The following is a 21,662-nucleotide window of genomic DNA, read 5'->3' as shown; positions in this document are numbered from 1 at the left end:
TAATTAGCACATGACATTATATTAGTTTCAAGTGTACAACATAATCATTCAATATTTGTGTAAATTGCAAAGTGATCACCACAACAAGTCAGATAACATCCATCACCAAGCTATGTAATTATTTTTATTTTGTCCTATGAGCATCTCAAACTCAACCTTTCCATAACTCAACTCCTCATCTTCCCCCTAAGTCTGTCCCTTCTCCCAGAATCCCTTTTGTATGTGGTGGCACCCTCACCAGCCGTGTCACCCAAGCAGAAACCTTGTCTCCTCGCTCTCTATAAACCCCTATGTAAGAACCAACCACCAAAACTGTTTGATTTTTACCCCTTATGTGCTGCTTGAATTTGTCCTCTTTATCCCTTTCGTGTCAGCGTAGATTATTGTTTAGCAAATATTCACTCACCCAGCCTCCAAGAGAAAAGGGCTTGTCCCCATCTGGTTGCTGTTGCTCTTGGCCATGTGAATTGCCGTCGGCATTGGGATAATAGAGGACTTGACTCTGGATAAGCAGGTGGACTCCGCCTTTTGTGATCCAGCTCTTTGTCATGTGAACCCTCCTCAGGGAGCCTACATCACCTGAGCCACAGTGACTCATAGAAGAACAAGCTTATGCTTGTGTGCCACTAAGATTTTGAGACTGGTTGCAAAATAGCTATTAATAGTAATAGCTCCCTGATACCTCTTTCTAAGGTCAGTCAATTGTGTCCTATTTGGTGTACCTACCTCTAGCCTTATCCCTCTCAACTCCATCCTTCAAACTGCTACCAAGTTACCCTAATGTACAAATCTGAGTTGATCTGATTTACTCAAAAACCAAATTCAAACAACTCTCAGAAAAAAACAAAATTGAGAATGTATTGGCTCATGTAAATCTTCGAGAGGTGGTAATAGCTTCTGGCATGGCAGGACCCGGTTGTCAAACAAGTTCATTGAGACTATGTCTCTCCCTCTCTCAGCTCCACTCTCTTCTGTGGCTTCATTCTCAAGCAGCACCCCCACCCCTCACCCCACTGGTGGAAAAATTGCCATTCAGAGGCTCCAAACCTAATTCCAATTTTATTCACTCCAAAAGAAAGTGAATACTTCTTTCCTAATTGCATCAACAAAAAGTCTCCTGGAAGACTCATTGGACTGGTTTGGGGTGGATGCCCTTCCGTGAACTAGACACTTTGATGAGGCGTGTACAGTGCTCAGCCTTGAACCTGAGAATGGAAGCAGCCCCATTAAGTCACATAAACTGAGATGGGTAAGAAAAATTTCCCCAAGGGGAGAAGATGGGATTTGTTACTGGAAGGCAAGATATGAAACAATCAAAAGCAGTTGATGTCCTGGCATTATTTCTCTGCCTAAAGCCCTTCAGTGGACTCCTCACCACCATTAGATGAACTCTCAGCTTCTCAGTGTGAACTACAAGGCCCTCATGATCTGATCCTTTTTACTTATCCAGCTTCACCTTCCTGTCACTGTGTGACGTGCCCATCAGGCTCCTATGACACTGCACATCACGCCCGATGCAGCTCATGTGTCCCGTCCCCTTCTCCTGAAACACTCATCCTCTTTCTCCAGTCCGTTCCTACTTACTCTTAAAGACTCCACTCAGGTCTCACCTCAGCTGGGAAAATCCCTCTGAAACACCCATTCCAGCTTGACACACTTGAACATTTTATTAACAACAAGGAGTTTGGCCCAGAGTAGTCTCTGGGATTAATGGCTAGATAAAGCAAGGGATGAATGGGTGATAGAGAAGAGTAAAAACTCAATAAATATTTGCTTAATGAATGAATTTGGTTTGAAATGGGAAGTTTATTGCCTCATATAACTGAAAAATCTAAGAGAAGAGCTGAATGTTTAGGTAGGTACATAGAGAGATAGAGAGACATATGGTAGATAGATGGGTTCAGTGGATTGTGTGCGTGGGAGGATGGATGGACGAATGGATGAATACATGGATGGATGGATGGATGGATGGATGGATGGATAGATGGATGGACAGATGGATGAATGGGAGGATAGGTGGATAGATAAGTTGATGAATAAACAAACCCCTCCTCTCCCAATAGTTTGGAAAGTGGGCCAGAACAATGGCTTTCAAGTCTTGGGCAGAGTCTGTGCTGACCTGTGTAGCCCATTTGAGTGGACAAAATTCTGACCACTATCACCAGGCACCCGAGCCTCAGAGGGAGAAAGAGGACTGATCCTGGGCCCCCATGGCACAACTGGAACATCCTGAAAAAGAAACTGCGTGCTCTTTCCTGTTACAGATTAACTTCCTGGCAAATTGCAGCATGTCTGCCACAGCTGGAGGTGGATGAAGAGGCCTGTTTTTAAAAACCCTCAGCAATCTCGAATTTAATTAAAGGAGCATTTTGCACCATCCCAGAGGAAACAAAACAAACCATCCAGTTTCTGAACTTCTAAGGACCTGGAGCCTCCTTTGTTTGATTTGGTAAAAAGCTGAGTGAAGTCCATCCCTCGGGAGCTGGTGAAGTAAGCATCCTGCCTCAAAACCTCACCACCAGCTGAGAACTTTTTTCCAGGAGTCCTGAGGGTGGACATGGTGAGTAGCTTCTTACCAGAGACCATTCTGTTTTGCAGGGTGAATTTCCATTAGGAGGGAAGAGGGAGAAAAACAGAATTGCATAATTAAAAAAAAAAATTTTTTTTTGAAAGCAGTTACCAGAGCTTGGCCTGTGCCCAGAAACTGTAGAAAGAGGCCCCAAACTTCCGGATCCCCAGCTGCAAGCCCAGGCCTGTTTCCTGGCCCACTGCAAGTTTCCTACCCCCCGGGAAAGCGCAGGGCTTCGGGCCAGCTGAGGAGGCCCCATCCCTCCTGCTCCCTTCTTGGAAGACATCAGGCTCTGCTGAAGCAAGAGGAACTTTTTGTGGTCAATTTGCAGGCTGAATTGCTTTACTTCTTGTCCTTCCTTCTTTCCTGCTCTTTAGACCCCTTGCCTTGTCATCTCGGAAGAATCCTATTTGGTTTCTGAGGTTTTGCCGGCCCAAAACAAGGGTTATTTCCAACAGCCTGCTGCCTCTCCCTCTCTCTCTCTCCATTCCTGTCTCTCTGCTTCTCCCTACTCACCCCACCCCAAACCTCCACAGTACAGACAGAAGTGCCTCCAAGCCTCAGGCAGCCTGCAGTGGGGTGACTCTGAGCTGACCTGCTGCCACCTCCACAGCAGGCAGATGCTAAGGAGTAAAGAGAAATGCCCCCCCACACACATAGGCTGTAACAGGACATTGATTTCCATGTATTCACAGAGAAGACCCTCCACTTTAAGCAGGACTCTGCAAGGGTTAATAGCATGCATTCAGCAGCCATTTGACCTGGGGGTTACACTGGGGTTCTGACCTGACCTGGCTGGCCATGCTCATGCAAGTTATTTAACTTCTTCCTACCTCAGTCTTCCCATCTATAAAGTGGGGTGGTTGTGGCAGTTACATTCAACCACAGCTACACTCAATCACATGTAAAGTACACAGCGGGATGCCTGGAAAAAGGAAAGGCTCCAGAGCCCCTTTTCTCACTTGTGTTCTACAGAATTCCACCCACCCTTCCGTGCGGATTCTCTAATCTCAGACCCCCAATCCTGTCTTTCAAATGTGTTGTGTCATTATTTATTTGCAAACATGTCTATTTGATTTCAAATTAAAATGCTCTGGAGTCGAATTAAAAAACAAAACACATGCAAGGGGGGGAAATAGGCTGACAGACATGTGAGTAAACAGCGAAATATTTCTAAAAGCTGAATCCACAGAGTTCAGATGCTCGAGGGTTCAAATTGACAGACTTTTGATATGAGGAGACACCAAAACATCAGCAAAGGGATTAAAAACCCAGGAACATGAACCCCTCCTCCTTCCTTCCCAGCGGTACTCCGTGTTCCACTTACTGGATGATCAAGGCCTTGTTGTCTTCATTGCCATGATCACAGTCTGATCTGATTGTTCCCATAATTCATTAACAATTCCCCGAGTTAAATATTAAAGCATTCACACAAACAGCACAGAGCCAAACCCCAAACCTTCCTGTGAGGGACGCTGGCTCTACAGCCAGCCATTGGAAAAAAGGAGAGGGGGAAAACAAAACAAAACCAAACAAAAAACCTGAGAGCCACACACCCCCATCCAGGCTATGACCACAGATCTTCCAAAGCTCAGAAAAGTGAGGCAGCAGGGGGTGGGGGAGGGACGGGATGGGGGGGGGGTGCTGGAAAGTCACGGCTGAGCAGATTCCTCAGGGCTAGAGCTATGGGGCTCCCGCGTTTCCAGAAACTCTGGGAACGTTCCATGTTGGGGGAAGATGTCTTTCATCGTCTCTATGGGAGAGCTGGGGAGATAGGACTCCCCCCGCCCCCAGCCTCATCTTCCTCAAAGATCCAGAGCAAAGCCTTGATGAAGGGGACTTCTGGAGCCTGAATCCCAAAGGCGGGGATTTCTCTCTCCTCTCTCTCTTCGGAGCCTCTCGGGATGGGGCCTGTCTCATGGGCCAAAGGCAGTTCCAGAGATGCGGGGAGGGTCCGACTCCAGAGAGAAGCATCTCAGCTCTTCCGCTCAGGGGCGCCATTCTTCAGGGAGGCGTCCTTGCCGTCTGCCGCCTCGGGGCCGGCCTCCAGATTTGGCTCCTCTCCTTCGGGCTCTTCTGCAGGTTTCTGGGACTCGCCCGCCACCTTGGTGCTCTTGCTGGAGTGACATCCCATCTCAGCTGGACGCAGAGGGCGAGTGTCCCGGGATGTTCCGAGGTGAGGAGGGTCTGTGTGGCTGATCCTCAGGGCGCCAGAGTTAAATAACCCTTCCTCAGTGCCCGGCCGAAAGGGGACGGTTCGGTTACTATGGTCACAGGGAGACGCCAATCTGCATAATGACACACACCCCCATGGGGGGGGGCAGGGCCAGGAAGGGGGCCCTTCCGGCTAAGCCGGCTGGTTCCCAACTCCAAGCCCTATGCATTGCACTGAAGGATTCTCCTTTACAATCGCAACACCCGCCCAACCTAGTTACCTGTAAACACCAGCCCTCTTCGCACGCAAAGAAGCCCCTGTTACTAAGCAATTACCTGTGCCCTTCCCCGCCCCGGTGTTCCAGGGTCATACTCAGTTCCGGGACTCACAGACCCCCCGCTTGGAGGCCACTGCCCAGCCCCAGAAGGCCACCTCCAGCCAAGGCTGAAGAATGGGGAAGAAGCCTTAAGACCGTGAACACCAGGAGTTACCCAAACATGTAAGTAATGAAAAGAACCAGCGTTAACACTGCCAGACGTTATATACCAACGTTGGTAACACAGCAAATCCTAGCGTTCTCATCAAGCACACAGTATTTTTTTGTCTCTTTAATTTTGCATATTTAAGAGATGATGGATGTTCACTAAATTTCTTGTGATAACCATTTCATGGTGGATGAAAGTCAAAACATTATGCTGTACAACCTAAACGTACACAGTGCTGTAGGTCAATTATAGCCCCATAAAACTAGAAGGAAAAGAAATAAATAGATAAATAAATTAATTAGCAGGTACCGAGCACTGCTCTGGGCCAAGCAGTTTACATTCATCAGCTTCTCTCAAGAACCCTAAGAAGCAGGCTGGGTTATTGAATCTTCATTTAACACATGGAGACACTGAGGCACAGAGAGATGGAGTAATTGACTTAAGGTCTAACAGTAGGGCTGGGATTTGAACCTATGTCATCCAGATTCTGCTCTGTCACTATGCTCACTGTATCTATTTTAAAGACCCCATCAGGGAGGTCACGTTATGGCTCAGTGGTAACAAACCCGACTAGTATCCATGCGGGCGCAGGTTCGATCCCTGGCTTTGCTCAGCGGGTTAAGGATCTGGCATTGCCATGAGCTGTGGTGTAAATTGCAGATGCGGCTTAGATCCGATGTTGCTGTGGCTGTGGTGTAGGCTGGCAGCTGCAGTTCCGATTGACCCCTAGGCTGGGAACTTCCATATGCCACAGGTGCAGCCCTAAAAAGCAAAAATAAAATAGAAATCAAATCAAATCTCTCCATCGGGCCATCTTCACACACCATCCTAGATGCCCACAGCTCAGGAGGCCTGTCATGGCTCTTTTAATCCAGGACACATGGATGATTTTCAAAGCTGTGAATGAGTGCTCTGTATTTGACTCCTATTCTATCTTCTGATCACTTCACTTTCCTCTTCCTAACTCCAAAAGTGGCCTGATAATTCTGACTCAGCTCCTAGGAAGCTGGAGAGAGGATCAAGCAGGTCCAGTAAGTAGTTTTCCAGAGAGGCACAGAATGTATTATTTCCCGAGTATGCGTAGAGCAGCCAAAGGTGACACCAACTCCTGTCCACTTATGGAAGGGTGGGTACAGGCCAGCCTTGGATATTTTACACCAGTCCTTGCATTTACTCTGCACAATCCAATGGTTCTGTGAGGAAGAATTTTTAAGTCCACTCTAGAGGTGAAATAATTAAGTCCAGAGGAATTAGGTCAATGGCCTAATGTGCCTGGTTAGCAGCCAGCTCAGGATGCTGCCTGCAAAGCCTGTGACTTTCCCACTCCCTGTCCCCTCTTGCCCCCGCCCCCACTGCCTTTGATTAAGGCCTTCCATCCTGCTGGACGAGGCATTCGTCATCCCCAAGAATGTGGTGAGGCTTTCCTATAAATCACCTTTCTTTGAATGAGCTTCTTGCCAACTGGCTGGCAAAGTGACAATTAGTAAGACATGATGATACTGTCAATTCCCCCCCACACCCCCCAATTTCTTTTCTGGCCATGCCTGCCAAGTTCCAGGGCCAGGGATCAAATGCAAGCCACAGCAGTGACAACATTGGATCCTTAACCCCCTGAGCCACCAGAGGAGTCCTACCTCCCCCATATAAAGGCCAAAGTAGAGTTTGGAGGTGTCAGGGTGAAAGAGGGAAGTTCCATTCTCCTTCCAATGAAGAGGCCCTATGAAGGCAAATCCCTATTTGGATACTGGGATCCTAAGCCAACAATTCACTTGTGAAGCCTCGAAATGAATCATGCTTACCCCACATCAGCACAAAAGGCAGGCAGCAGAGGCACCAAGGAGACAGGTGGTAAACCTTCAGGTTGGGCTTGGGTTCGTTTAGAGGTGGGGCTGACTGGTGAGAACAGATGAGGGCCCTTTTCTAAGTGAACTGTGAGAAGCCTTGCCCTGCCTGTGACACCCACACCCAGGACCGGTTACCTAATTGCAGAGGCCCATGTAAAATTAAAATGTGGGCCCTTGTTCAAAAATGATTACGAATTTAGGGGGGCACATTGAGCTTCCAGCGGCTTCAGGCGCGTCTATAGCAGTCAGCACTATGGCCGAAGACATCCAGACCAAAATTAAGAACTATCAGACAGCTCCTTTTGAAAGCCACTTCCCCAGCCAGAACCAGACCAGGAACTGCTGGCAGAACTACCTGGACTTCCACTGCTGTGAGAAAGCAATGACTGCTAAAGGGGGTGACACCTCCGTGTGCGAATGGTACCAGCGTGTGTACAAGTCCCTCTGGGTGTCAGCCTGGCATGTCCACCGGGCAGAAGGCACATTTCCTGGGAAGATCTAAACTGGCCCCCCCACCTCATCTGTCCTCCATCCTTCTCCACAGGGTGATGCAGGGGGACCTGGATTCCTGGTGATTCCCACCCTGGGATCCTGCATCATGGTTTAACTAATAATAAATACTCATTGGAAAAGTGAAAAAAAAAAATACGAATTTCAAAATGATGGCAATAGAACTTTAAATGAAGCACAAGGTCCATGCTTCCAGACCTGCCCACACACAACCTCTTCCTTAGCTTTCTCAAATGGACTCAGATCTGATGAGGATTAATATGCTGGATCATTAGCTGGCTCTGCCAAGGGGACATTGCCCGGGGGAAAGAAAGAGGCCAGCAGAAAGACAAGGAAGGAGAAATGAGATATGGACCACGCGATGACGGATGGGATCTCCGTAGGGTACTTTGTCTCTTTTGTTTGTTTGTTTTTTGAGGGCCACACCCGCAGCATATGGAGGTTCCCAGGCTATGGGTCTAATCTGAGCGTAGCCAACAGCCTACACCAGAGCCACAGCAACACAGTATCTGAGCCACGTCTGTGATCTACACCACAGCTCACGGCAACACTGGATCCTTAACCCACTGAGCAAGGCCAGAGATCGAACCTGCAACCCCATGGTTCCTAGTTGGATTTGTTTCCCGCTGCGCCACGATGGGAACTCCTCTGTAGGATACTTTCAAAATATTTTCAGCTTTAAAATGCTTCCTTAACTATAACTATGTACAAAATATAGGGAGTTCCCTGGTGGCTCAATAGGTTAAGGGCCCTGACATTCACCACTGTGGCTCTGGTTACTGCTATGGTGTGGATTCAATCCCTGACCAGGGTACTTCCACATGCCGTGAGCACAACCAAGACAAAAAAAAAAAAAAAAAAAAAAGCATTTTGGAGTTCCCTCTGTGGTGCAGTGAGTTAATGATCTGGCTTGTCCCTGTGGAGGCACTGGTTCCATCTCCAGCCGGGCACAGTGGGTGAAGGATCTGGCATTGCTGCAGCTGTGGCATAGGTCTCAGCTCTGCCTCAGGTTCGATCCCTTGGCATGACAAAAAAAAAAAAAAAAAAAATTGGAAACCGTTATTACATGTAACAAGTTTGATGAATTTCAAAGATTTTCATAAGTGAAAGAAGCCAGTATCAAAAGGTTACCTACTGTTTAATTTCATTTACAAGATGTTCTCAAAAAGACAAAAATGTAAGGATGGGAACAGATCAGAAGCACCATGACAAAGTGACAGCTTGAGAATTTTTGGTGTTCTGTGTCTTAATTATGGTGATAGTTACACAAATTTATACATGTCCTGAAAGTCATAGAATTGTACACCAAAAATTTTTAAAGTCAAATTTGCTCTATATTAACTTAAGAAACAGAAATTAAGATCATCCAAACAAAAAAATAAATAAGAACTGTTTGCCAGGAGCCCAGAAGCTTATTTGCCATCTGGTCCTTGTTCTCAAGATCATTTAAAATTCTTTCTCCCTTGCTTTTCATTCAAACAAACAAACAAACCAACACACACACCTGCCCCTAATTTAGCTCCACAGCTGTTTATTGAGCCACATGGTACAAGGTTCCATTTGGGGTGTTGTGTGGTTTCCAGAACCTTAGTGAAATGCAATTAAGGAGGCCTGGCTGTGGAGGCAGAGAGGGCGGTGTGCAGAGCGTCGCCTCACAGCTGTCTGTAGGGCAGGGAAGTGGCTGGCCCAAGGCACCTACAGGAAGGGGGCTGAGGCCAGAAGCATCCCACCCTCATTTTCTTCCCTCCCTCTGTGCCCTCCAGGGCTCCCATTGGCCAAACCCAGCTTGAAGCCCGTGGGCACAGAGGCCTTTGGTCTTGCCCATTTCAGTCAGCCTCTCAGGATGCAGAGCAGAGTGGAAAAGGAGAGAGGATGTGGGGAGGGAAACAGACTATATAGCACCCATCCACATGGGTCCTGCTCTCAAGATCATAGAATCTATTGAGTGAAGTGATGTCTTTGCAGGGAATTCAACTATGAGGCAGAATGTAGTAAGTGCTGTAATACAGAGAAAAGCTCACACTGAAGAAGGGATATGGTAGGGCTTCCTTGAGCTGGACCGAGAAGGATGAGCAGAATATGAGCTGGCAGAGGAGGCAAAGGCATCCCGGCCAAAAGGAAGAAATGCTAATCCCTCCAGAGGAGTTCAGTTCGCTTCGCCATTCATTTATGGAGAGGCGGCTAAGGGTCACGGTTAGAAGCACCAGATTCAGCGTAAGAGGAACCCGGGATTGAATCCTAACCCTACAGTGTACGTGCTGTGTGCCCTTCAGCAAGTTACCTAACGTCTCTGACTCTCATTTTCCTGGACTTTGGGGAAGAATCAGTGAGACAGCATTTAAGTCATCCTGCAAACACACTTCATAATATCTGGCAGGGTTTGCAGGTGCAGTTCATGACCAGAAAGTGACCAGACTTACTCCTGCTGATCATAAACCTACCATGACCCACCCACTCCCAAGTCAGGTTGATCTTCAGTCCACAGGGTCAGCCTCACAAGATCAAGTGCACTTCCTGGGATGGGCACCCTGCCCCTTCTCTGGCATCCTTGCCTCCTTCCTTCCCTCCTTCTCCTTCTGCCAGGTCCTGACATCCTGCCTGTGCCTTCGTTTCTAGCTCCATCCACTATGGACAATAGAGGGTGCTCATCCTTTTTCATGGAGCATCATTCTAGAAGATAAAAGCTCTTGCCTACCTCTTTATATAGGTTACATATAAAGAGGTTATATAGATTACATCTCACAACATTATGAATTTATTTAAAATATTTATCTTGGAGGTCCCATAGTGTCGCAGCAGAATTGAATCCAACTAGGAACCATAAGGTTGCAGGTTCGATCCCTGGCCTCGCTCAGTGGGTTGAGGATCCCGCATTGCCATGAGCTGTAGTGTAGGTCGCAGATGTGGATCGGATCTGGCATTGCTGTGGCTGTGGTGTAGGCCAGCAGCTGTAGCTCTGATTCAACCCCTAGCTAAGGAACTTCCATGTGCCACAGGTATGGCCCTAAAAAAAAAAAAAAAAAAAAATGCAGCGAACAAAATTCACCCTTTGAAGGAAAGCACGGATGGAACAAGAGCACAGAGGGATGAAAAAAATGGTCTCTTGTCCATCCTCTCCGATATCTAAAACACAGTGTCCAGCATAGTTGTCCAGGTGCTCAGTCAACAGTTGTTAATGCTTAAAGGCAAACGTCTTGCAGGTGGGCACTTCAGGTTCTGGCCACACCTCTTGCTAACTCTGCCACCCAGGGCAAATTACCTAAGCATTATGAGTCTCAGTTTCTTTATCAATATAATGGGGGAAATAATAGTGGTTACTTCATTGGATTGCTGTGAGAATTAAACTAGTCAATCTAAAATTCTTAGTGCCGTGGAGTTCCCTGGTGGCTCAGTGGGTTAAGAACCTGACGTTGTTGCTGATGGAGCTGAAGTCACCGATGTGACCCAAATCACTGATGTGGCATGCATTCAATCTCTGGCCCAGGAACTTCTGCATGCCAGAAGCACAGCCAAAAAAAACAAAAAAAAAACAAAACAAAAAACAAAAAACTTACTTCCTAATGCATTACAAATAATAGTTATTATTATTATTATTGACACTACTTCCACTTATCAAACATGGTGCAGACCCTCAAGGAGATCGGTAGTTTCCAAAACTATAGTTTCCAAAAGACTGTGATTAGTGAAATGAGCCAAATGCTAGGAGAACTCAGAGGAGCAAGTCCTAAGGAAAACTTTAACCTCATCACATGATACCTGGCATCAGAATCGCAGAGGTTATAATCCAGGACTTTGCCCAGGCAGGCCTTGGGGCACAGTAGGGTGGAGTGTGGGCAGGAGGAGGCAGCCCTCGCAAGAACTGAGGCAAGAGCATTCTGGAAGTGACTCAGACACTTTAAAGTGACAGACTAGAACATGCACCCTTGTCTGACCGATTCACCTTCACCAGGGCACCAGCTGGCCCTGAAGAGGCTGAGGTGTTCCCTGGTCCCTGTCCTTCACACACACCCACCCCTTGCCCCTCCTGGCATTGCTCACAGGTACAGTGGGCAATGTACCTCTCCCTCCTCCTCTGCTCTGAGCACCTGACACCAGCACAGAGAGGACAAAGATTAAGCAGGTAGATGCAGATGGGGGTAGAGGGGTTGGCACAGGCCTCTGTCACAAAGTGTCTCTAATATTTCCACTGGTGAACTTACCCCCAGATATCTCCGCAGAGATAAACTGCCTTAAAAGAAGAAACTGCTTTTGCAAAATTGTCTCCAACACCAGGGCATTCTCTGCCTTTGGCGCCATATAAATTGATTTTTTTTTTAATCTTTTTGTCTCTTGAGGGCTGCACCACAGCATATGGAGGTTCCCAGGCTAGGGGTCTAATCAGAGCTGTAGCCACTGGCCTGCACCAGAGTCACAGCAATGCCAGATCCTTAACCCACTGAGCAAGACCAGGGATCGAACCCATGACTTCATGGTTCTTGGATTCGTTTCCACTGCACCATTATGGGAACTCCAAAATTGGTGGGTTTTTTTGGTCTTTTTTTTTTTTTAGGGCCACACCTGCGGCATATGGAGGTTCCCAGGCTAGGGGTCTAATCGGAGCTGTAGCCACCGGCCTACACCACAGCCACAGCAACTCGGGATCCGAGCCACATCTGCGACCTACACCACAGCTCACAGCAACGCTGGATCCTTAACCCACTCACTGATCGAGGCCAGGGACCGAACCTGCAACATGTTTCCTGGTAAGAGTCGCTTCTGCTGCACCACGATGGGAACTCCCAAAATTGATATATTTTTGAAAAACAAGTCCACAGCACAATATTGTAAGTCAGCTATACCTCAATAAAACTCTAAAAAATGAAAGAAAAAAACATCATGAGAATTCCCATCATGGCTCAGTGGTTAACGAATCTGACTAAGAACCATGAGGTCGTGGGTTCGATCCTTGGCCTTGCTCAGTGGGTTAAGAATCTGGTGTTGCTGTGAGCTGTGGTGCAAGTTGCAGACACAGCTTGGATCTGGCATTGCTGTGGCTGTGGTGTAGGCCAGCAGCTGTAGCTCCGCTTAGACCCCTAGGCTGGGAACCTCCATGTGCTGGGGGTGCGGCCCTAGAAGACAAAAAAGAAAAAAAAATCATGTACTTAAGAACTCAATCACATAGCTTTGCATTTTTGTGTGTTAAAAGTGTTGATATGGAATGTATAAGCGAGGAGATCCTGCTGTATAGCACTGGGAACTATATCTAATCACTTGTGATGGAGCAGGATGGAGGATAATGTGAGAAAAAGAATGTGTGTATATATATGCATGTGTGTGTGTGTGTGTATGTGTGTGTGTGTGTGTGTGAGAGAGAGAGAGAGAGAGAGAGACTGGATCACTGTGCTGTACAGTAGAAAACTGACAGGACACTGTAAACCATCTATAATGGAAAAAATAAAAATCACTAAAAAATTAATAAAAAATAAGTGTTAATAAGTGTTACATAAATGTGAATTCAACAAAGGCAGAGATTCTGAGGTGCTTAAGTCTGCGTCATAACCCTTGTGCATAGGAAAGCGGCACATAGTAGGTGCTCAGTTAACATTTATTGAAGGAAGAAATAAATGAAATGTACACATTTAAAATAATCCACCATCTTCCTGACCTTGAGAACCAATTAATAGGTGCTCAGTCAAGGGCAGTGCTCCTCCAACCCTGGAGACAATTGGAAATATGAAATGTTGGTTTTAGTTGTCTCGGTGACTAAAGGGTGGCTATTCTAGGGGTCTTAAATGCCCTGCAGTGCCAGGATGGCCCCAACCAAAAAAAATGTCAATGGCATCCGGTTCAGAAACATAAACATCAACTTGCCAATTCCTAAGGGACCTGTGTCTCCAGACTCTACAGAATGTGACACAGACTGGGCGATTAATGAAGTTCAGCCAAAGAGACTGGAGGGAACCGGGTAGGAAGGCAACGGCTGGGGCGGGGACGGGGGGTGGCGGCAGTGGAGGGGGGTTAGGCAGGGCCAAAAGAGGGTTACTAGTAGAGAAGTAGAGAAAAGGCCTCCCGGCCTTGAGAGAAACCCAGGTCCCTTGCATCTTCTGATGTTCCCAGCATATTTAAAGGGCAGGCTATGCCAAATTGAAAAGCTTCTGGATGAAAGGCTAAGATCCCCGAGTCGGGCCAGGAAAATCCCAGGATGGCTCTCAGGCCAGCAGCCAGGGTCTGGCTGCCCCTCCGAGCTCCCAACAGAAAGTTCAGCAAGTTCAGGTCCTAGCGCCCTTCAGGGAGTGAAGGCCGTCCCACCCAGCCGGGATGTGTGCCCGGGGTGCGCAGCTTGTTGGAAAACCGCCCACGTGGGAAGCCCGGGCTGCATTTCCGCCTGAATCCGCCTGCGCTCCCACCTCCCAACCGATTCCCTGCGCGGCCGCCCCTCGCCCACTAGGTGGCGCCTGAGCTCTTGGTGGGCGCCTCTCCGGCGCAGACGAGAGCGACCGCCGAGCCCGGCGACAGATCGAACCCGAGTCCCAGGATTCCGGGAACTGGAGGGCAGCGCCGGCAGCCAAGGTAAGATTCCTGAGCCCCGGGCGTCTCCTGCGAACCTCTGTGGTTGGGGTGGGCAGCGTGGCGGCCGCCGAGCCCCGCTGGCCGTCTCCGCAGATGACCAGACTCGTCGCCGCGGCCGCACGTGTGGGTGCCTGCGGGAACCCGGAGACCCGGCATCTCCAAGCCAGGCCTAGAGGCAGAGCAGGACCCCGGGTCTCTCGCACACACACATCCTCCACTAGCCGGTGCCTCTGGAAAGCCTGCTCAGATTCCCGAACAGCCAGTCCTAGGAGGAAAAAAAAAAAAAAAAAGAGTTTCTGTTACCCAAAGCGACTGCAGCGTTGGAGCTGAGTGCACATTAGATCCAAAACACCATTTCTCAAACTTGCCTGCACGTTGGAGTCGCTTGGGAAGCACTGAAAAATACTGATGCCCCGTTTCCCTCTCACCCCACCCTCCTCCGAGACTCAGATGTAAGTGGTCTGAGTTGGGGCCTGGGCATCTGGAAATTTAAAGCTTCCCAGGAGATTCCAACTAGCCATCAAGTCTAAGGACCCTTGATCTAAAAAGATTGTAGAAAATAAAGCGGCCGACAGTTGTTGCAGCGAAGAATGCTGCTGCTGCTTCTCCTCCTCCTTCTTCAGCATGCCTTTGACAGGAAACATCTCCTTTGAGCTGTCAAACCCAAGATAACAAACCAACATCCTCCCTCCCCACAGGGCTGGTTCTAAAGAGGTTGAACTTGAAAGTGGACAGGGAACAGAAAGACACAGATGTAGAATATGAAAGAAGACTCTTGCGGGGGGGGGGGGTTCTCCTTATCCTGATCCCACAGGAAGTTCAGGGGGCCTCCTGGAGCTGCCATTATAATTTTAGTAAATGCTGCGCATACAGCAAAGCGGTTGTGAGCATGGGCTTGGAGTCCCCAGAGCCAGCCCTTCCTGGGCTGGATGACCCTTGAAAAACTCATGGATCCACTCCTCGCCTGAGTTTCTTCATCTGCAAAATGGGAGTGGAGCAGAAAGGTCTGAGAGTTGCTGTGGGAATGATTGACCGCCAGGGTCTGCTTGTGCCGGCCACTGTGCTAAATACTTTCTCTGCATTGCCACACTGACTCCTCACCATAGCTGAGGAGCTGGTGCTCAGAGAGGCCAAGAGACTTGCTCAGGGTTAAATAATAAGAGGCAGACCCTGTGTTTGAACCCAGGCAGTCTGATTCCAGAGCCCCTGGCAAAAGTAAAATAATCTGGGCGTTCCCTTTATGGCTCAGCCGAAACAAATCTGACTAGCATCCATGAGGACACAGGTTCAATCCCTGGCCTCGCTCAGTGGATTAAGAATCTGGCATTGCTGTGAGCTGTGGTGTAGGTCACAGATGTGGCTCAGATCCCAAGCTGCTATAGCTGTGGTGTAGGCCGGCAGCTGTAGCTCCGATTCAACCCCTAGCCTGGGAACCTCCATATGCCACGGGTGCAGCCCTAAAAAGACAAAAAAGACCAAAAAAAAGTGCAATAATCTGCTGTTTCCCTTATTGATGGAGAGAACATAGAAAAAGCACTTCACACAGGGCAGCTTATAGTGTCTCCTCCGTAAACACTAGCTGTCATTTCTGCCAAAGCACTTTCGCTGAACTGACTCATGCGTTCATAAACGGTACTGATTACTGAGGGCCTACTATGTACCAGGCAATTTTCCAGATGCTAGAGATAAAGTGGTAAGAGGTGAACCAGCCCCCAGTGTACTTACACACTAGCAAATGAGAGAAATGAGAAGAAAGTACAGTAGGTTCTTATTATTTGCAGATTGTGTATTTACCAATTCTCCCACTCACTCAAATTTATTTGTAACCCCCAAATCAGTATCTGTAGCACTTTTCATGGTCATACATGGATGTGAACAGTGTGGCCAAAAATTTCAGTTGCCAACACACATGTTCCCAGCTGAGATCAAAACAAGATGTCACTCTGCCTTCTTGTTTCAGCTCCGAGAACTATAAACAAGCGTCCTTTTTGTGGTCTGTTTAGTGCCATGGTTTTTTGTTTTGTTTCGTTTTGCATTTTTGTGCTTCGTGTTGGTGATTTTGCTGTTTAAAAATCACCCCCGAATATAGTGTCTAGCACCCTTAAGCACATGAAGGCTGCCATGTGCCTTATAGAGAAAATGCATGTTAGATACGCTTTGTTCAGGCATGGGTTGTAGTGGTACTGGCTGTGAATTCATTGTGAACGAATCAATGGCATATATTTATTTTACAAAAGTTTTTTAATTATAGTTGATTTACTCAACAGTACATATTTAAATAAGGGGTCTTGAAACAGAAACACACATAAAACAAGGTTACATATCAATCTGTTGATGAAAATGGGACCAGAGGCTTACAGAAACCTAACCTTAGGTTTTTCCCTTAGGAGCAAAGGTTCCGTATTTGCTAATTCCGTGTTCATGGCAACTTTATAGAACATAACCACTACGAAGATGAGAATTAACTATAATTGGGAGTTCCTGTTGTGGCGAAGCAGAAAAGAATCTGACTACCATGGGGCTGTGGGTTCGATCCCTGGCCTTGCTCGGTGGGTTGGAGATCCAGCTTTGCCATGGGCTGTGGTGTATAGGTCACAGATGCAGCTCGGATCCCACATTGTTGTGGCTGTGGTGTAGGCTGGCAGCTTCAGCTCCGACTTGACCCCCACCCTGGAAGCCTCCATGTGCTGCTGGTGTGGCCCTGAAAAGCAAAAAATGATAATAATAAAAAATATTTTTAATTGACTATAATTAGACATTGCTACACGTGGGATGAGAAAATCAAGCATAAAGATGGAGCAGCATCCAGAAGGGGCCTGTCTTGGATTGGGGGTCAGAAAGGCTGAGAAGCAGCCAAGCCAAGGGGCAGTGGAGAGGGGGGATGAGAAAAAAGGTGTTTCAGGCAAAAAAAAAAAGGCAGCATGTGCAAAGGCCCAGAGGTAGCCAAGAGCTTGGCAAAGTCAAGGAGCTCAAGGAGAGCCAGTGTGCAGGGAGTGTGGTGGTCAGAGGAAGCAGAGGTCCAGTCATATGATAACGCTGGAGAGAGAGGCTGGGCCAGGTGGCACTGTGTTTTTTTTTTTGTGGGCAGCTCTCTTGTCCAGTAATCCTGGCAGGCTGGGCAGCATCATTTCCGCCTTTGACAGGTGATGAAATTGATACCCCATGCGGTTAAATGCCCTGTTCCAAGTCACACCACCAGTAAGCAGCAACACCCACCTCCTCACCCTCCTCTTAATCCAATGTTGAACAGACATTTGAGTTTTGATCTAAGATCTCACTCAGGACATGGTCCTGGGCTGGATATTTGTTTTAGTTTGAGGAGGAATGAATCCATCCTGAATGAAGCCATCAAGCATGGATGAGAACATTTCAGACAGTGGTCAGAGGGTGGGCAAGAAAAGGTCTCATGCCCTTTTAGCTTATTTTCTTTTTATTAAAGTATAGTTGATTTATAATGTGCCAATTCCTACTGTACAGCAAAGTAACCCATTTATACATCTATACACATTCTTTTTCTCATACTATCTTCCATCATGTTCTATCCCAAGAGCTTGGATAGTTCCCTGTTCTGTACAGTAGACTCTCATGCTCTGTTGTTTTAAAAATAAAATTATTACTGATGATTTGGGAATGAGTGAGTATAGCCATGTTCCAATAAAACTTTATCAATAAAAAAAGCTTTATTGATGGACACTGAAATCTGAGGGCCACATAAATCTTGTTTTGATTTTTTTTCCAACCATTTAAAATTGTAGGAGTTCCCTCTTGGCTCAGCAGAAATGAATCTGACTAGGAACCATGAGGTTGCAGATTCGATCCCTGGCCTCACTCAGTGGGTTAAGGATCCGGCGTTGCCATGAGCTGTGCTGTAGTTTGCAGACACAGCTCAGATCTGGCATTGCTATGGCTGTGGTGTGTAGGCTGGCGGCTACAGCTCTGATTCAGCCCTGAGCCTGGGAACCTCCATATGCCACGGGTGCGGCCCTAAAAAGCTAATATATATATTAGGTATTTCCTTTATATATGTGTGTGTGTGTGTGTGTGTGTGTGTGTATATATGTATATTTAAAAAATATATTTTCTTAGTTCACGGGCTGTATCAAAACAGGCAGTGGAGTGGCTGTGGGCTGTAGTTTGCCAACTCTTGATCTAGAATCATGAGACCTAAGTGTCAGAAGGATACTAAATGTCCTTCCAGTTGAATTCTTACCTGATCCATGAATCTTCATGGAACATTCTCAGCTAAATCTTGAGTGCTCCAATAAAATGGAACTTACTCACTGGGCAACTCATTCCGCTGTCAGAAGTTTAAACTGTGCCATAGTTGGGATTTCCCCAAAGCAGATCATAAGACAAGGGTTAGAGTGCCAGGAATTTCTTTGGGAGGTAATCCCAGAGGGCCTGGTGACAGTGAAGTGGACCGGGGAGGGGAGGAGGGCCAAGTAAAGGATGTGTTGATGAATGAGTTACCATGGAGCAAAGAGCTTAATCTCTCTGGGGATGCTTGGAGAGATGGTGCACCCCAGCATCCCTCTACTTCTGCATGCAGCCTGGAGCATACACCCTGCAGCCAGAACATACCTTCAAGTAGGAAGTGAGAGGCAGCTGGTGTGTCTGGGGGACTGTCTGTGGGCATCCTCCAGGGGGCGCTGATGAGTACTGTGGGCTACAAAGTATCTCTGACCTTGCTTTCGAAAGTGTGCTAATCCTACCCCCTGGGTGCCCTGTGAGATGGTTCCATGGTGCAAAAGATCACAAAGTCACATTCTAGGAGAGGTATTTCCTTTTTAAACCATCCCTTTGATCTTGCCCTGTCTCCCTCCCCAGCCCTCCCTGCTCTCTCTCCCCAGAGCAGGAGTTGCAGCTGCACTGGTGTTTCACTTCCTTGAACTTGCCAGACTCTTCCTTCTGACTACAGTCAACCAAAAAAGTCTCAGTGAAGTACCAGACCGTTTTTTGTAACTTGCTTGTCTCCTTATGGAAAAGAGAGCCGTCCTCAAAATTAGGGCGTGGAACAGGCAACAGTAGCTAGCTAAAATTTAATAACATTGTTTTATGTTTGGTTGTACAGTTTCTATCTATACAGGGCAAGTGTTTCTGGCTTTGCATTTACAAAAGTAATAGAAAGTTTCCTTTAAAATAGATTTATAAAGGAGTTCCCCTCATGGCTCAGTGGTTAATGAATCTGACTAGGAATCATGAGGTTGCAGGTTCAATCCCTGGCCTTGCTCAGTGGGTTAAGGATCTGGCGTTGCCATGAGTTGTGGTGTAGGTTGCAGATGTGGCTTGGATCCACCATTGCTGTGGCTCTGGTTTAGGCCGTCAGCTACAGCTCCAATTAGACCCCTAGCCTGGGAACCTCCATATGCTGCAGGTGCGGCCCTAAAAAGACCAAAAAAAATTAAAATAAATAAATTTATATAAATAATGTCTATTTAAAGAAAAATATTAAATAATAGTATAGGTGGTATGAAATTGTAATTTAAAATAATAGTTGCTACCACTTATTGCTGGGTGCTCTTCTAAACACTTTACAAGTATAATTTAGTTATTCCTCACCATAATCACATGGGTTAAGTACGTAGGTACTAATATTAGCAGAGGAAATAGACATAGGAAAGTAAGGTAACTTGCCAAAGTTAATGTAGCTAGTAGGTGATAGAACTAGAAAATGAACCAGGCATTCCCACTCCAATTTGTGTTCCTCATGGAAAGATTACACTGCTTCTCTCAAATTTTTTTCTTTTTTTTTTTTAATACAATGATTTTTTTTTTTCTGTTATAGTTGGTTTACAGCTTTCTGCCAATTTTCTACTGTACAGCATGGTGACCCAGTCATGCGGCATATGGAGGTTCCTAGGCTAGGAGTCGAGTTGGAGCTACAGCTGCTGGCCTATGCCACAGCCATAACAACGTGGGACCCTAGCTTTGTCTGAGACCTACACCACAGCTCACAGCAACACCGGATCTTTAACCCACTGAGTGAGGCCAGGGCTTGAACCCACAACTTCGTGGCTCCTAGTCCGATTTGTTTCCGCTGGCCACGACGGGAACTCCCGTTTCTCGCAAATTTGATCAAAGAAAGAAGAAAGGAAAAAAGTGAAGATGACAAGTGAATTATTGCTATTAGAGGAAAACTGCCTTTAAAAGTTCCTCTTTTTTATCTAGCTGAAATCTATCTCCCTGTGTCTGTCACCCCTTGGTTCTCATACTTTCTTCTGGAGCCCCAGGGAACAAATCCATCCCCTTTTCATCACTGCAGGCCTTCAGATATTTGATGACAGGGAAGCAGTTGGGCCTCCCAGATCTTCCTGGCTCTAGATTAAACACTGCCAACTCCTTCTGCTTGTTTTCTATTGCGTATTCTTGGCATCTCCCCCCAATCTCTCTTCCTTATTCTTTTTTATTCAGCAGAACATATAAGGTTATTTTGGTGGCTGTAGCACTCTTTTCACAGGCCTCCCACAGCTCATTCTGGGCTCTGGGTAGATGGCTGTGGTTGGGGTGATTGACATGACCGAGTAGCCGGCTAGCAATGTCAAGAGAAGAACCCCTCAGGGCCAGCATGGCAGGGGAGCTGGAGGCTGGCAAGGCTCATCTGCAGGTCAGAGATGGAGCTCCTTTTGTGCACGTGGAGCTAATCAGGCTGAAAGGGACAGGCTAACCAAATTCACAGCAGCCTGGTGAGGAAGCCAGACCACAAATATATTAAATCACAGTGGGACAAGCACTGAGAAGCAGCCTGAGAACTTTATGTCAGCCTGTCAGCACATTCTTTCCCCTGTAGGAAAGTCACATGGGTTGCCAAAATCTAGTTAGGAGGTTGGTATTCACGGAATCAAAACAAGGTGAGCAAGATGAATGATTTTAATAGCCAGGATGACTTAAGATATTTCCATCCTCTGAGGGGCGCGCAAGGGTCCAGAATGGCAGGGGGGCTGGTCTAATCGCCCACCCCTGTGCTCACGATAGACATGACTAATCAATTACCAAATCTTTGCCTTCCCATTGCTCCCTGGACCAACCTTAAGATCCTTATCAAGAGAGGATTCGGGGAAGCTCTGAGCTGCCTGTAATGCTCAAGGGTTTCCAGAGCTCCCATTACTCTGGTGGGAGGCAAGGTAAACTCCCAAAGATGTGCTCCTTCTTACTGCTTTTCCTCAGCTCCTCACATCTCACCATTTCTCTCTATGTAATATTGCTTCAGCTAATGTTAATACAGTTGGCTTTTTTTTTTTTCCATTGTCAAGCCTTGATTTGATTTCCAGGCCTTGCTCTTCCTGCTTTGTCCAGAGGCACATCCTGTCCTATCCTTAAGAACTTTAGCAGATCAGTAATCACAGACATCTTATGTACCTACCACTGATTCACTGTCCCCACATTTCGGGATGACTTGCTGTGTACCTCCCAAGAACAGCCTCCTGCAACCAAAAAGCAGTTTTGTGGGATGCTGAATTTTGTTCCAATATAGATTCGTCGGCATCACAATTTTCAGCTGTTCCTACGGTTATCATTTGTCCGTGTCTGGGGACTGGGGTGCAAGGAACGCT

At 47.0% G+C, this 21,662-nt stretch overlaps 2 protein-coding genes and 2 pseudogenes across 12 annotated transcripts in view; 2 read left to right on the top strand and 2 right to left on the bottom strand.

The window, feature by feature from the left end:
* Nucleotides 1-1,786: 1,786 nt before the first annotated feature.
* On the bottom strand, nt 1,787-4,823 carry CHD9NB (CHD9 neighbor). The gene has a single exon (XM_084960298.1). It carries the CDS (start codon nt 4,701-4,703, stop codon nt 4,545-4,547), a length of 159 nt encoding a protein of 52 aa, XP_084816424.1. The 5' UTR covers nt 4,704-4,823; the 3' UTR covers nt 1,787-4,544.
* A 2,264-nt stretch (nt 4,824-7,087) lies between these two features.
* LOC100519366 (cytochrome c oxidase subunit 6B1 pseudogene) lies at nt 7,088-7,699 on the top strand (annotated as a pseudogene). Its single transcript, XR_014805897.1, has one exon. The product of XR_014805897.1 is annotated as a cytochrome c oxidase subunit 6B1 pseudogene (transcript).
* A 5,979-nt stretch (nt 7,700-13,678) lies between these two features.
* LOC146402292 (uncharacterized) lies at nt 13,679-14,738 on the bottom strand (annotated as a pseudogene).
* Nucleotides 14,034-21,662, top strand: part of CHD9 (chromodomain helicase DNA binding protein 9) — a 242,136-nt gene continuing 234,507 nt past the window's right edge. For all 10 annotated transcript variants that reach the window (XM_084960257.1, XM_084960261.1, XM_021094174.2 and 7 more), the window contains exon 1: nt 14,034-14,112. The gene's annotated coding sequence lies outside the window, so the exon portion shown is untranslated. The remainder of the gene's footprint in view (nt 14,113-21,662) is intronic.

This window comes from Sus scrofa, chromosome 6 (genome assembly GCF_054392235.1).
Source record: "Sus scrofa isolate SSC_HxYL_T2T_F1_AM1 chromosome 6, Sscrofa_HxYL_maternal_Yorkshire_Landrace_v2.0, whole genome shotgun sequence".
In the NCBI taxonomy this organism is placed as follows: Eukaryota; Metazoa; Chordata; class Mammalia; order Artiodactyla; family Suidae; genus Sus; species Sus scrofa.
This window is presented reverse-complemented; position numbering and strand designations above follow the sequence as displayed.

Excerpts from the sequence above, each read along its gene's own strand:
- CHD9NB (XM_084960298.1), bottom strand. The coding sequence starts at position 4,703 with ATGGGATGTCACTCCAGCAAGAGCACCAAGGTGGCGGGCGAGTCCCAG.